Genomic DNA, 16,040 nt, shown 5'->3' with positions numbered 1-16,040 from the left:
TAAAAAAGCTAGTCTTTCTTGCGTTACTTAACACGATTTTCTTTCTGTCTGTCGGTCTGTCTGTCTGTCTGTCTGTAAAAAAAAGAAGTAAAATAATTTTTTTGAAAGAGCAGTTTATATAGGCAAAGCCATTCCCGGCCGCGGCGGCCGCTTTTCAGATAGAGGCGAAAAGCAAAAACACCCGTGTGTACGAGATTTGGGCGCACGTTAAAGATCCCCAGGTGGTCAAAATTAACCCGGTGCCCTCCACTATTGCGCGCCTCGTTGCCTGCGTTGCGCGGCGCGTTATACCCCACAATCAATCAATCAATCAATCAATCAATCAATCAATCAATCAATCAATCAATCAATCAATCAAAATTAGCAAAGCATTTAAACTACTAAATCTGCTGGCAATGTTCATACTTGTCAACGTTCTTGAGCAAAAAAAAACGATAGGCGAATTTTAAGCAAGGCACCCATACATAACTGACGTTGGAATTGCTTTTGCACTTAAAATATTGGATATCAATTAAAAATGCGCCATGAAAAACATTTTGACCTAAGACTAGAAAAAGCTCTCGTGCCGCCTGCTCCAAGTTCCAAGTTCAAAGTAACAAAACGTCGCAGTAGATGCCACGAGCAGTGAAGTTAAAGTGACCTGAGCAAACCTCCCTTGTTTTTATCGTGGGAGGAGCGAAACGGGAAGGGATGAGGGTGAGAGGTTGGAAGGGTAGAGAAGAGACGCAATTAAATGGCAAGGATGTCATGAGACTATCGTATTTCGTCGACATTTGCAGCGAACTGGGCAGACACGCGGCCAATTTTTGCGTCGTTGCCTGCATCTCTTGCACGCGGGTTTATAAAGGCAGCTGTCGGGTCATCACTTGGATTGCGGTTGCACAAAGGCTCAGCTCCATTCTCCACTGTCTATTCGGTTGTTGGCTGGTAGGGGGTTGCTCTGCTTTTCCGCAGAGGTCAGCTTCCGAAACGCTCTTCTTAACTAAGGGCCGTTAGCAACGCTGCGAAGGGGTTTCTGGTTTTATTACAACAAAAGTCATTTGTTCCGGGATTCACTAAGATTTCACGTCGCATCCTGACGCCAGTACAACGAAGCAAGCGACCTCTAAAGGGTGCACTCCTGCACACAGGCTCTTCTTGCGGGGAAGCAACCTTTAGTACGAAAGTGTACGTTATAGTTCTGGTTCTTAGTTTTCTGGTGTTATATTTTAACCCGAAAGTGTTTTATTCCGCGGTACACCACCATTTCACTTACGTCATATCCATCACAAAAACGACGCCAGTACATTTTTGCCGAAGCGAACCGCCAGCAGGACGTCGCTCGCCAAGCACACCCACAAGACAGCCGCAGACTCGGAAATCTTGCTGTGCTGCAGATTTTGCTGCACAATTCATTTTCGTGTTTTACCGATTCCTATGACAGAGGAATCAACCAGTTTTTTTCTTCTGTTTTATTGCACCGCCTTGTTATTTTGCAAGTAGCTGCTATAATAAGGTCTCGCATACTTTCGCTTCAGTACACGAAGAAATAGTAAGCACCACAGTTTACCTTCCAAGACCATAAAGAAAAGCACTTGGAACAGGAAATAGTGCAAAAGCATTCTGAAACAAGCTATTGCAGCCAGGCATAAAATCTGGAACAGACAGTGGAAGCAGGGCAATGCTAGTTGTAATGACGTCGAAGCCTAAAGATCTCTTCGGAGTCACTTCGGAGTTCCACTTGTACAGCCAATTTGGTGAGAAACCCACGGGCGTGTTCGAATGACCCGACAAAGGCGTGGCAAAATAAATGACTAAAAGAAGCAAGATTCAGCACAGACGTGCAAACATTCTTTACGTATATACATCAATCCCCGTTATTTTTTAAAGTTCTCAGAAGTTCTTGTAAGAGCAAGCTGCTGGAATTAAGGTTGAAGAAAAAGGCCAGGTTTGAAAACATTTACCTTAAAATAGCCATCATCGCAAACGGCAGCTTAGGACCTTTCCGCGGGTCTCCACCATTTCACGCCGTAATGGCAGTGTATTGCGGGTAAACAATCCACAACACGACCGGTGCTCAGTGGATTTATTATGGCTACCACCTAATCCTGAGCAGAAAATGGCCGCTGCTTGTCTCCGTCACATCTTGGCGCGTAAAAATAAAATTAACATAGGTTCACAGAAACTCTTGGCTACGAACGGAAAAGTTTATTTTGTTATAGCCGAGAGGGCTGCCGCACTTGACGTAAAGACGTGTCAAAGACACGGGAGCACTCGTTGCCAGGGCGCAACATTCGCTAAAGGTAGAATAAAAGGAGAAAAAGGGAGATTCCAGGGCCATTGTTAATATTTTTGCTGCCCGAAACGTCGAGTTTTCGGGCAGAACCTCCTGCATTCTCAGTGCTGGAGATACACGCCCCACCTTCTTGCTAGCACGTCTTGCACGGGTTGCACTGCGCAAGTGGCTGAAAGCTATCGGTCGGTTTTTTTTTTATTTTTCTTGGTTGTCTTTCTCTCGGGAGAAAAGGGGAGACCGGTGGGAAAAAAGGACCAGAGTCGGGTGTCTGCATCTAAGCAAAGCTGCCCCTTAAAGGGCTGCAAAACCTTACCTCTAAGGTTTTGCAATTAGATTTATTAGGCAAAAGTGCCGAATGCGCCTGTGGCGTGTCACTGTTTATTCGAAATCAGAAAAAGGGCCACCAGTTTGCAAACTCGACTACGAAGGTTGGGCGCGTTGCGTTTATTGCTTCTGGCTTTTGCTCGATTTTCTTAACGTTAAGGGCGTCCACGGTATGGTACGAAATTTCGTTTGCTCCTGAATGCCGCGTGTACTTGTGCCCTAACTCTTTCACCGTGTTCCGAATTTTGAAACAGTCATTCGTGCGTATTCTGTCTCGCACATATTTTAACACCTTTTCGGAAATAAGGTGGTTATAAAGAATTCATGCTTTCACCGGAGACGTTGAAGCCATAGCTTTTTAAGTAAAATGATAAAGGAGTAGTTAGCCTGCACAATTTTCACCAACATATAAGTACAAAGTGCCAGTGTTGCATGGCAAATTGGGGGAGCAAAATAATGTATGCAGTCGAAACCCTCCCCAGGTAATAATGAACCGGCTTCACGTCAAACATAACTTTTGTCGCTACTTCAAAACACAGGCTACTTGTGCTTGCCTGTGTCTGTCGTATCGCCTCATGTAACAACACTACTAGAAATGATTGTTTTTCCCTTTTTGTATGATCCAGGAACCTGGCGTACAACAAGATCATTTACATGAACTCGGCGTTCACAGGCCTTGAAAGCCTTCGAACACTGTGAGTGCCTTTCAAATGTCATTTAACTCTACCAGCCCCTACGTTTGTCAGCTAAACAAAAATGTAGTTAAGCTCATAAAGCAGCTCTGCCAGCATACGTGCGTGTAAATAATCCACAAGCAATGGTGATTTTTTTGGCTTTGTGTTAAGTGCTGTCATGGATGAACTAACTGCGGACACAAACACATAAACCACGGCGGAATCCCAGTTTCTTACCCTCAAGTTCAAATTTAGAATAATGGGGTTCTCGTAATACAGCATGATACTACGACTACCTAAGGAGAGGCTTACCACGCGAATGCTTGACGCCGTGCGGGAACCACTCTTTAATTGAGTGAGTTCTGAATCGAATCTTCACGTTAAGGTTTACAGTGTCACGTTTTGAGCATGTTTTATAGGATTTACGGTACCTTGTTCTACCCCAAAAGCCTAACGGTAATCTGGTCCTTACATCGTTTGAACAGTCACATTTTTTCTCATTCATATATATTGCCTAAATGCTCTTTCAGTGACAATTGAGGAACACTTCACCTTTGTTTTGGCGTGTCTAAGCGAACAGCCTTAAAAACACGCTCTTAAAGTGAAATTGCCGTCAAGTACACCATAGGAAGGTGGTTTTCATTGCTCAGACTGGCAAAGGTCATCAAGACGCTCAAGAAAACCTTAGCATTTGAGATGGTAACTTAATTCAATAACATATTTGAAACTGCTGATTACAGGCTTCATTTATACGAGGGCTCTGTTCGTGGTGCCATGGAAACTAAATATACAGCACGTGGCAAAAAACGCCTTACCTCTTTCGGGAATTCCCTGGTTATGTTCGTGGCTCCAGAAATATATAACCAGAAATTGCACTTTCCCTTTCAACAAGACAATTATCAAGGGCGTGGATTCCGAAAATGAATTTTTATTAATTCATTACCAGACATACTTATAATTGAAAATTGTTAACTATAGTCGTAAAATGTCGGCGTCCACGTGTTTCAGTCGTCATGTTTCATTAATGCAGCTTTACACATTTTTACGTATGATGAGCGTTTTCACGGACACTCCTAAAAGGTAGGTTATCAGCATCTTTGTTAAGACGAAGAACACACATCATTTCCAGTAGTAGCGTGCGCACCTGCAAGAAATTTGCAACAACAATATTTGGTAAGCATTCACCGTTTCAAGACGGATCTGATGACCATTCCTCTTCGAGCGGCAACATTGCCGTCAGGGAAAAAAATTGCGAAACACATGGCAATACCTGCTTGCCAAAACAACTCCGCCATCTTTCTCAGCTATAGTAACGGTATTTGACTAACAACTTTCTATGCCCTGTTTCTTGAAAATTATCGTGATTACGTATCTTGACCACTTGTGCGGGGTCTCGATCATGATGGCCCACCGTTCACAAGGGTGCAAGGGTCTGAAATGTTCGCACGTGCCTTTTCTCGCAAAGCAACGCAGCCCCCATGCATTTCATACCTTTCGAGTCGAGGTGTCTCCTCCTAGCAATAAGACAGACCTTCTTCTCACCTCGGCGCAGGAGTATTTCATGCCCTCAACAATTTTGAAGAAAAAGCAGAGAAAATTGAAAAAATTGAAGAAAAAATCATTTTCTGTTTCTATGATTGCGATTGTGAATTCACTAGGGAAGCAAACTGCTCGAAACTTAGGAGTAAAGGAAACTCATGAAATATTCCTGTTTCTCTGGCAGTGACCTCGCAGGCAACAGGATTGACGCCATGAAGAACGACACCTTCTGGCCTCTAGTCAACATTCAATCACTGCAAGTTTTGTTCCTCCTTTGACCGTGATATTCTGGATATTTGTTTGTTTTTATGTGGGCTCGGAAATATCTCCTTATTAAAGTGAACTTAGCTTGCCTTCAGTTACTCTGAGCCCAGTGAAAAAAATGCGATGCGGTGCTTCAGCGCGCTCAGGTAACGAGAACTACACTCAAGACGTGGGTGTGAACAGAAACTCCTTGTTTACAATAGATATTCAGCGAAAGATGGCTGCGAAAGGGAATCCAAAAAACGAACGCTTTCAGCTTCATGTGATAAACCTAAATAAACTTGTAATAACGCAACCTTTTCAGGCTTACGAGATAATACCACCGACTTCGTCTTTTGAACATGACTCGCAATTTAGACGTTTCGTTAGAGGTGGTTCTGACAAACCTAGTAAATATTGTAGATCTTGATTAGAGGTAACCAAGCGACATTCTGTTCCGAGATAGGCACAAGCCCGGTACTTTATGAGCGATGCAGAACGTGAATAAAACGTGTTAATATGCCGCGACCCACCCGTAAACCTACCTATAGAGATGCCGAACTACTGCCCTATTTAAAAATAAGCAGAATTGAGCAAACAAAATTTTTAGTCACGTATTTTTCTAATAAATTTCATGCATGTGGATTGAACGAAGGCCGTTCTTGCTAAAACCCGGGTGTTTACCCCTTGGCTGCTGTGCCAGAACCACGGAGTTCTATTGAAAGAATAGCAGCCTCTCAAACGAACTAGTAGATGGCATTGGGTGCGTACAGGACACGTACAAAAAAAAGAGCAGAGCAGAGAACAATCTGGGAAGACATGCGAACAGAGAAGTCAGACTAACACAAAAATTTCATAAAGGCATTTTTTTTATTTTTTGTACTTTTTGGGTGAGGTGATTGTAGAGTGGCGTTACGACTAAGGCCGCTGTGCAACGCCACCCCGTTGCAAAGGGAAAGGCGCTAATTATCATCATCATCACCATGCTAGATGTTGAGGAGGTTGTTTTAGAAGTAAGAGCTTTTTGGGTATGTATACACAAAAGTATGCACATAGTATACACAAACTTGGAGGCTCACTAAGAGGGTTCAACTTAAATTGAGGACGACTCAGCGGTCAATGTAATGGAAGATGATAGGTGCAACACTGAGGGACAAGAAGAGAGCGGAGTGGGTCAGGTAACAAACGCGTGATAAGGACATATCAGTAAAAATTAAGAAGAAGACATTGGTGTGGGCAGGGTACGTACTACGAACGCAAGATAACCGTTGGTAATGACACTAAGGGTAACAGAGTGGATCTCTAGAGAAAGAAAGCGTGGCAGGGGGCGGCAGGAAGTCATAAAGGCGGATGAGATCAAGAAGTTTGCGGGGATAAATTGGTCGCGCTTAGCAGAAGACGGGGTAATTGAAGATCTATGGGAGAGGCCTTTGCCCTGCAATGGGCCTACATGAGATGATGATGATTATTGTTATGATGATGCGACACATAATGTTGGAATGTCAGTGTATCCATCGAATTTTACATGATGGAGGTGTTCGGCTTCCAGAAGCTTTAAGATTTAAGGATAGCACAGAGGAAGTTATCTTTAAGGCTGTTGAGACGACTAAAAGAAGATTGGAATGCTGCTAAACGAACAGCAGAGAGGGGAATATTGCCTAGGATAGCCACCACCTGTAGAAAAAAAGAAATTATTTTGTGCCATCCCTAACGCTAGCATTCAACAGACTAAAACTCACAAATATCAGTTTTTCTTGGTGAAATGACACGTCATTACCCCGCTACAAAGAGGACACCATTAGGAATCAATCAATCAATCAATCAATCAATCAATCAATCAATCAATCAATCAATCAATCAATCAAAACAATCAATCAATCAATCAATCAATCAATGAATCAATCAATCAACGCGCCGGTCTTAGACCTGTCTGGGAATGGAATGTCGCTATAATCACTCTTTCAATGCACGTTTAAACGATCCAGTAATCCCAGACATGTGCGCATTTAAAGTCAAAAGTGGACACCTTTTTGCTCCGCTACGTGACCACATGCAAATATAAATTTATGAGCGTTAAGCAGTTAATATAGTGTGACTAAACTATCTAAAGTGCCACTCGTTGACCAGAATCAGAGTCATATATCGACCATACTTCGCCACGTTCACTTCAAATAACGTTTTCCTAATTATATTTTTTTTCATGAGAATGCACTGATACACTAAGTTTATGCACTTATCACCTGTAGTATTGGAAGGTAAAGGCGTTGAACAACCTTGAACCTTACTCAAAAGTGAGATATTATTCAGCCTGCGTTCTTCTGCTTTGCGCTCAATATGATAATCTCAAATAAATTTGTCACGATCACCTCGAAAAAGAACGTTCCTCGAGGTGTTTTATTAATGAAATCATAGATCTCTCGGCATAGCAAGCACCAAGCTTCTGCGGCAGCCATTAGTTTTATTTTTGCTGTTTGATATAGCACTGTAATTTAAAGGAGCGTAATTACGCAAATGAAGTTTTGCATCAAACCGAAGCTCGCCTTTAGCTATGATGTCGTTTGTTTCAGAAATCTCCGAAACAATGTGTTCCGCACATGCTCGCCATCACTGTTCGCGCCCCTACACAACATCACCCACATGTAAGTAATCACGCAAAATAGTTTCATGCCAGAGTTTTATTCTCCATCGAACCTGTTATTAAGTTTGATACAACTTGTTGATAAAGCTTCAATAAATGAAGGTGTTAATGAACATTTTATTCTTGCACCAAGATGATGAATAAACAGTCTCATAACAAAACGTTCACCTTAAATTTCAGTCTTGTGGGGCCAACTCCATTACATATTTTTGCGCCACACACATTTTCTACCATTCCAACAATATCCTTGGGGAACCTCTCTTATTGAAAGCATGAAGAGCTTTTAAGCTTTCCCAACCAATCTTTTTTCCTCTTTGAATATAGCTTGTTCAGTTAGTATTTATGTTGGTTGCATACGGCAACCAACATACGTCATGGTGACATTCGGTATGTTGTAGAGAACTTCAAGAAGGGCAGCCGCGAACTGGCATTCTGCAGAGGCAACAGCAACTTGTATGCCATACTAGCGGATCAAAATGTAGTTAAGGTCTTTATTTAGCCATACAGACAGGCACCGCTACCCTCAGCGGTTTAACCGTTTTTTTTTTTTTTTTGCACTGCGGTAATACTAACAGTTCACTGAACCATTTGCGACGATATTCGTCGGGGTCATTGGAGCCCACAGCCATTATCCTCGCAATCTGGAGTTCGTGACCGTTCACGCGGTAACACGACCTCTTAACTCCGCCACTCTCAGCCCGGCAGAAGCGCAACCTCGGTAACCCAATCCTAATAGGGGTACTGATGAATTATATAGATGAAAAAGTGCATTTAGAAGTCCCGCCCTTTCGGCTGAAACAAAAATACTATATACGGGGCGCCTAAGATTTCTCTTGCGATATGAGTACTCTGACGCATCGCTTCGTGCTGAATTATGGGGCCAGGTTATGCCGCTCAGTGTAGTGTTGCTGCGTGTGTAATGTTGCGAAACACGCACGAAAGCTAACACTTCATATCTTGATCTGTTTATCGTCGCTGTGAACCTTTCAACTTTTTCCTCCTTCTTCCCGTTCTTTCTATTACTATGACTAAGAGTAATGGGAGCAGCTCTTCATTCCTATATTCCTTCCTTTCTATATTCAGGCCTAAGGTAGAGTTTTTAATTTTGATCTTTAATGTGTAGTAGAAATGCTAAAGTCAAATATCCTGCATCTGGCACCGATAGACGATGTTAAACATAAAATGGTAACGTTAGGCCTAACGTGGTGCCATCACACACCCTCGTGCCCTATGCCGGTAGTTCGCCTTTGTATGTATCTACCGTTTAGTCGTCATCCTTTTCTTCATTGGACTACCGGACGCATCGCAACCACTATAAACATCAAGCCCAGCGCACACCAGCGTTTTCGCTCAAAACATACCCTGTTTCGCATCCATATAACGCACCAAAGCCCATGGAAATTTTAGGCCTACCAATGGCGAATCGTGCTGGTAACGGAAATTTTAATGGCACGTTCTAGGCTTCAATTTTCGCTCACGCATGTTTGGGCACAGGATATTCTTGCGGAACTGATGCTGCCGGCGATGCTGGCGCATTAAAGCAGTTAATCACTATTGTTACTCTTTTGCTGCTTGTAGGACGGCCCAATCAAACCCTTGAGATAATTTAGCTGACATTGCTTGTAATGCACAGTCAACACGGCCACTAATTACAGAAAGGTTTGAGGTTGACTCCGGTTGATATGTAAGATATACGATTAAAAATCCGCTCACACTCGAAAAATCAAAACATTTAAGAGAGTTTCTTGTTATTCGCGCTTGGAAGATGGGACAAAGTAACATAAATGTCGCATTTTATCCTCCTATTACGCGCATGATCTGTGTGAAACAGCTTTAAGTGGGCTCTCCGCGGAAGAATATAAAGGTATTAGGAGTTATGATCAAAAGTCACAATTAAATCATCAAAAGAATAGTCCAAATTTTATTCCGGTGTTCTTCTTCGCCTGTTAGTAAAATTATCTTTTGTGTCGTGTTTTTTTTTTGTCTCTATCTTGCATGGCACAGTTACTTCAGCGATTTCAGCCTGTGCTCGTCGGCCCTGAACGTGCGGGTGTGCGAGCCAAGAGGCGACGGCATCAGCAGCCTGGCCCACCTGTTGGACAGCGTCGTTCTGCGCGTAGCCGTGTGGGTGGTGGCGCTGGTAGCCTGCTTTGGGAATGTGCTCGTGCTGGTGGGCAGGCTGGTGCTACGTGAGCCCAACGCCGTTCATTCCTTCTACATCAAGAACCTGGCCCTGGCCGACCTCCTGATGGGCGTCTACCTGTTCGTCATAGCGTCCCATGACGTCATGTTCCGCGGAGAGTACATCCGCCACGACTTCCGGTGGCGACGCTCTGTCGGATGCTGCATTTCTGGCCTTCTGTCCACGGTGAGGGTCGTTCTGTTGAAGAGTTCCGCGGACGCCAGATAAGGTCACACAACGTTCGTTTATTTTGCTTAGCTTTCACCATGATCCCGCCTGTGTGAATATATTTCAATACACAGCTGCAGTTGATGTGTGCCACTGGAATGACATGGTGTTCAGAAGAGCATTTCGAGACTTCTTTAATAACATATCTAAATTATTTTTGTGTTCGGAGATTGTGTGCTCGCTTAAGTTTGTATGATACAATCTGCCTATCCTCAATCCCACCCCCCCCCCCCTGTCATGTCGTTCTGACATTTGTTTCCCGGCATGTCCTTATTAGACGGCGACTAACCCTACCGAAAGTTGCCAATAAGAAGACCACGAACCATCCGCTTTCTCTTTTCGCCGGCGCAGGCATAAGAAAACCGGTTATTTTGAAGAAGAATAGATCAAACTATCGTTTTAAAAAGTGTGCAAGCAATTTTCAAGTTCAAAACTCATGCTTTTAGAAAGTACTCTGATCAACTGATTAGCGTTTACGACCTAGAATACGAGCGAAAATCCTAGTGGCTCATCGATTGGGTGAGCCTATTCTGCCCATGCACCGATGCAACTTTTTGCACAATGGTATCTTTTTCGTCTGCACATAATCGTGATTTTAAAATTTAAAATGCGTAAACCGTTACAAGTTGATATTGGCACGAGGAAGCTAAATACGTCTGCTCAAGTAACTAAGAAAGAACAATTTTGCTAAATTAGATCACACAGCGAAATACATTTGCTACGTACAAGTAACGCTCAAATAGAAAACAACGTTCGCAGTTATTAAAATCACAATGTACAAATAAAACTGACACTAAAGACAACGCTTATAATGTGGTATTTTACCCGGGAAAAAATACGAAAATATCCACAAGCCCAAAAGAAACAAGACAAGCTTATTTTTATTCCTTAAAGGGATTTCCTAAACGCGGCTTTAAGGGCCTTGAACTGCACGCCCAGCGTCAGGCCTCCCACAGAGGCAAAAGCCGAACTCTGCCCACTTATCCCTGTTTGTGCACTGAAACTATCATTTTTCCAAATACGGCTTTTATCTATCTGACTAGCCTTGCATTGCTATCTTGCTCATCAGTGGATTTATCTCGAGATGTCTTTTGTGTCCTCTTTACACCACTCCCACAACGTCGACGATACCCCTGCCCTGGAATCAAAGGCATGAGTGCTTTCAAGCTTTCCTTTCCTTTAAACTATCGGGACAGTGCTATACATCTTGAGTACGTGTTTCAGCGGCCCACCTACACTTTTTAGGGGAAATTGGACATGGCCTTTCGCGCCACGACTATGCTTGTCACGAAAGCAGCGAGAGCGAACCCTGCTTGTTTTATATGGCATACGGTTTGCCTCACGCAACGACCAAATTTCGCGCAAAAACAACATATTGTTGCTTTTAAACTGTCCTCCAGTATACCACAGCGCTTGTGTGCTATATGAGCACTAGTTCGGCTTCAGAGAACGTAGACAGGATTCAGAGCGCACGCCAAGATTCCTTCTGGCGGACCAGCCTAAATTTGTGCTCTGAGCATTAAAGATTTGACTAAGGTGCACTAATGCACAACTCAACTGATTCGGCGTTTTATAAAGCGTTGTTTAATACATTTAGGGAGTTAAGTGCTAATGTAGGGGAGCGTTATTCGGATTGCAGAACAAATCTGCGCGTGAGTGGCCTAAGATGTGGGCGTGAAAGCGTGATCATCACAACGTTTTCGGTGCCTTTACTTCATTTCGTTACCATGACAATGTTCCTTTGCCTATAGCCTTTCTTAGACATGTTTAATGTTTCGCAGCTGTAAAAATAATCATATTAAAACAGAAAGCAATGTCTAACTCATTGTACCTCCAGCTGTGGTTCGTTTCACAACGCTAGACCTTAAAGCATATAGGGTCAGTCCTGACGTCAGGCCGAAGCATATCCGACCCCTTCCTTTACGCTCAGCCGCCAGGCTTCAGCAACGCCGACGCCTATCTTAACGCGTCATCCTAAATTCCCAAAATCCAGAGAAAAATGGCAGAACTGCTTCCACTACAAAATTGAAAAGTCAGCGGCAAAGTTGCCTACGTTTCGTGGGATTGGTTCAGCGCGAATAAATTACTCTAGGAGTGGGGAAGAGAGGAGAAAAATTCACAATAAAAATGTACTGATAATTCAATAAAACAAACTTATTTATTTATTGATCCCCGCATTTACGTTGCGTAAGGGATAAAGGTTTCTCTGAAAAATGGGACGGGTAAACCATACACTCAACCAGGGGAGCCATTTGCTGTTCGGCTTAGTCTGTGCTTCTTTTGTCTCATAAAGGGTTTTTAATTTGGTTGCATCTGTGTGGTTAAGCCTCACTGGTAACTGGTGTTCCCATATCTACTGAACCAGGCCGCATCCAAACTTGGCGAATATGTAAAGGCAATTACGTGTGTAATTCCTCAAGTAAGAGGCATAGCTATGGTCGCCCCGAGAGGGCAGTTTATATAAAACCAAACCGCACAAATTTTTATGCGTGCGCCACATGCCTTTCTTGGAGAGAAGTTTGGTTTAAAAAAAAACACCCACCACCAACCAAACATAAACGACAGGAAGAGAAATACACTGCGAAAATTTACAAGATAAGCAAGCTTAAACAAAATAGAAGAAACATTGCAGAGAAAGACACGTGCAGAAACAACAAGAACAAAGAATGATGTATGTGCCCCCAAAGCACGAGTATACGTCTGAAGTAACTTAATACAGTTTACGAACAGAGCAGTTCGCCTAGTCCTGACTCCTGTAGAAAATTCACCGAAATGTTGGTAACAAACGCAATGGCAACTGTTACCCCAGAGAAGGTGGAAGTGGCCGAGTCCTATTAGGCGCACAGCCCTGAGGTACACGGGAGCGGCACATAGGAAGCCGATTGGCTGAGGCAGCCCCACGGCACTTGGGGGACAGCGGTTGTAAACAATGGCTGCATCGTTGTTCTCACGATAGCCGGAGAAGAGCTTGGGGGATGGCAAAGCCCGGCGCGTGGTACGTGATCGATTAGTAGGAGCAAGCACGCGGCCAACCGAAGCCCGGGAGCACACGGAGACACTGCATGGCACCGGTTTACTCCGCAACAAAAGCGACCTGTCCACCTGCTCTTTTTAGTGATCTTCGACGTCGCTTCAGAGGGAGGTGCTCAGAAGCCTCGGACAGGAGGACAGAGTCGCAACTTTTGTCCGCGTCGACGTCTTCTAGAAGAATAGTTCGGTAGTACGACTAGTAGCAGGAACTGGTACACCGGGGCGAGGTACAAGATGGGGATTTCCAGTGAATGCTGCTTTTATATGCAGAATGCGAGCCCGCTTCGTGGCGCAGCGGAGGACGCGGGGCTTCTGGATATTTGATATTAACCTGTTTCTGCTTGAAGTTAGCTGGGTACACCGGTAAATAGTGGGGTCTCAGCCTGGTAGTCGGCGGTCTCAGCCTGGTCTCACAGCAGTCTCAGCCTGGTAGTCGGCGAGGTACACGTGAACCAACGTAACAGGATAAATGTCGGGTCGGGAATCTCCATACTACGTCCTGTTGGGCTCTATCCCATTGTTTCTTACTCTGTCCATTTTATGGTAGTAAAGAGTACATACTGCAAGTTCTTTTTACGACACCACATGTGCAACGTTCGGTAAAAGCTCCGAGGCCAGCGCGTGTCTGCCGGCTGCAACTTATCCTCTTTATCTCTTTGTTCCCTCAATGGCTCTGGAAGGCGCCTTTTGGACGGCGAGATAACAAAACGTAAAAACATATCTTGCTGTGCCATACGGCGGTGTAGAGTGAAGCTGCCCAAAACTAGTGTGTCGTTTTTGGTCCTTCTGTGCTGCGTTTACTTCCACTGCACAAGGGTGCTGTATTTCGAGGGTAATATCGCCCCTCGCAATACGTTTTTTTGGTATTTTGGTGCTTTCGACGGAGTGTTGCAAAGCGTCGTGGCTGCTTTCGCTCGCCTAAACTGGGATATGGCTTGTATTTTGTCTTCTTTGCATAACAGCCTTCTACCGCGGTTTATGACGGAACTGCCTGACCTTGGCAGAAAAATAAATTCGGAATATTGAAATTCGGTATGTTGAAACCAGCTAGCATGATTGTCCACCAACTACCCTGTAATCCAAGCTGTGCTCGGCCGGCCAGAGGCTTCTTAAGTCAACACAAAGGCATCGAGTGTCGGGAGGCTAGAGAAGGCCGGCGTTTGGTTTCAGCTCAAACTTTTCTGCATTTAACTTCCGGGCCTTCCGCATGTATTTTGTGGTGAGCTGCATGGGCCACTTTATTGCTGGCTTTCAGAGCTGCTCACTGCGCCATCTTCCAGACAAAAAAGCGTCCCGAGGGAAGGACATCCGGGAGCTTGAAGAATGACGGGGTGGTGCATGTGTCAGTATGCATGCCAAAGTTTTGCATGGAGGGTTTTTTCTGCACTGGCTATTTTACTGCCTGCCAGCGCTCATTCTCTGTTTCATTCCAGTCTCAAACTTCGGTCGCGGAGAGTCTCATCACTCAACGAGAAAAAGAAACTCCTCGCCCGCGCGAAGGCTGTGATACAAAGAAGTTGCGCTGGGTAAACAAAAATTGCGTTCGATAAAAGCATTCACTCAGGTCACTCTTGGCATTTTTGACTTAAGAGGCGTGCGACCATTTTGTTTCGGTTCACTTTAGGGCGTTTGCTAGGCGTTCACAGGAAAGCACGTGATGGGCACATCGTGTGGGCGACACCTTGGAGGGAAGAATATGTAGTCGGGAACCAGATTTTGTGCCTCCACGAGAAGACGCGTCTGTTCTGCGCACTTCGTTTATGCGAACCATGGCACGCAAAAACAAACACAGGGCACAAAAACAATTACTGAAAAATAACACCGCCAAACTAACTCCCTGTGCCCCAGCAGGCGTTCCGCCAGCCGAGCTTTTTATATTCACGGTAATTTTTTTTGTTTTAATTTTAGTGCGACAACACAATTTCTTTTGCCGGTATCCGGGTAAACAGGTTGAATATCTTTGGTGAAGCTTCATTTCTTATGCATCCCGCATTTTGCAGTATATAACTTTTTTAATCAATGGTTGGTGCAGAGCAAAAAGAAGGGCCAACGTGAGCAGGCAAGGGACTGAGGTTAGGCCTAACGCACTGCTTTCGGGTTTAATCTATTCAACTAGTGCCCGCAGCTGGACTACAATGACTATAACGTTGCTTTGGAACTTATTTGGCTGATGGTAAGGCTACCTGATGCTAAGTCTTAGCAATGCGCTTTAGGCCTAACGTTTACGCTTTGATTTTCCACCTCATCAGTCGAAACTGATTGGATGAAGCACTTATTGTATTTCAAGCAGCGGCTATCGGGCGGCGTGGCACGACCACAAAACGTAAAGTTACGCCTGTGGTCCTTAGCTCCGTGCACGCCCGACAGTTACTGCTGTTCTTCTGACATTACGTCAAAGTGATACATACCCACACTGTATTATACATGCAATGGCATATTGACGAACGCTTTATATGAAATCTGTACCCGTATTCTCAAGATTTGGGTGTATACTGAAGCCTTGAAAATGACTATATTGCTACAGAAAAGCCCATACCCGCCGCAGGGTACTCCACAATGTTCCTCGTAATCAGCGCTTGTAGACACAAGCCGCAGTTGGCGAAGAATTAAAACCGAGTAGCCCAACCGTGCATTCTACTGTATTGCGCAAAGCTTGATTAGCAGGGATATAGGGTACTTTCTAAAGACGTCACAGGCTTTACGCAGCCAGACCGCCCCGAAATCTTTGAAGACGACAGGCTTTCTTTAGTTCAATAAAGCCGAAAAGGTTGGTCTGTCTGTCTCTCGAGTCAGCTTACCGGCCAAAAGTGAAATTAATATTTGGACGACAGATTCATGTAGGCACAACTTTTACAAACCCCTAAATCTGTATTGACAATTCATACAAGTCAACACTTAAAACATAAA

The 16,040-nt window shown here is 44.1% G+C and overlaps 1 protein-coding gene across 3 annotated transcripts in view; it reads left to right on the top strand.

The window, feature by feature from the left end:
• The window catches only part of LOC144153602 (uncharacterized), a 259,014-nt gene that overhangs the window by 220,923 nt on the left and 22,051 nt on the right, over positions 1-16,040 (top strand). For all 3 annotated transcript variants that reach the window (XM_077685248.1, XM_077685246.1, XM_077685247.1), the window contains 4 exons: positions 3,226-3,294; positions 4,997-5,068; positions 7,623-7,694; positions 9,698-10,061. In XM_077685248.1, coding sequence (XP_077541374.1) covers positions 3,226-3,294; positions 4,997-5,068; positions 7,623-7,694; positions 9,698-10,061 — 577 coding nt within the window. The remainder of the gene's footprint in view (positions 1-3,225; positions 3,295-4,996; positions 5,069-7,622; positions 7,695-9,697; positions 10,062-16,040) is intronic.

Source organism: Haemaphysalis longicornis, unplaced genomic scaffold (assembly GCF_048455015.1).
Source record: "Haemaphysalis longicornis isolate Haplotype H1 unplaced genomic scaffold, Haemaphysalis longicornis Haplotype H1 scaffold_9, whole genome shotgun sequence".
Lineage (NCBI taxonomy): Eukaryota > Metazoa > Arthropoda > Arachnida > Ixodida > Ixodidae > Haemaphysalis > Haemaphysalis longicornis.
The sequence above is the reverse complement of the archived record's forward strand: the minus strand, read 5'-3'. Positions and strand labels throughout refer to the sequence as shown.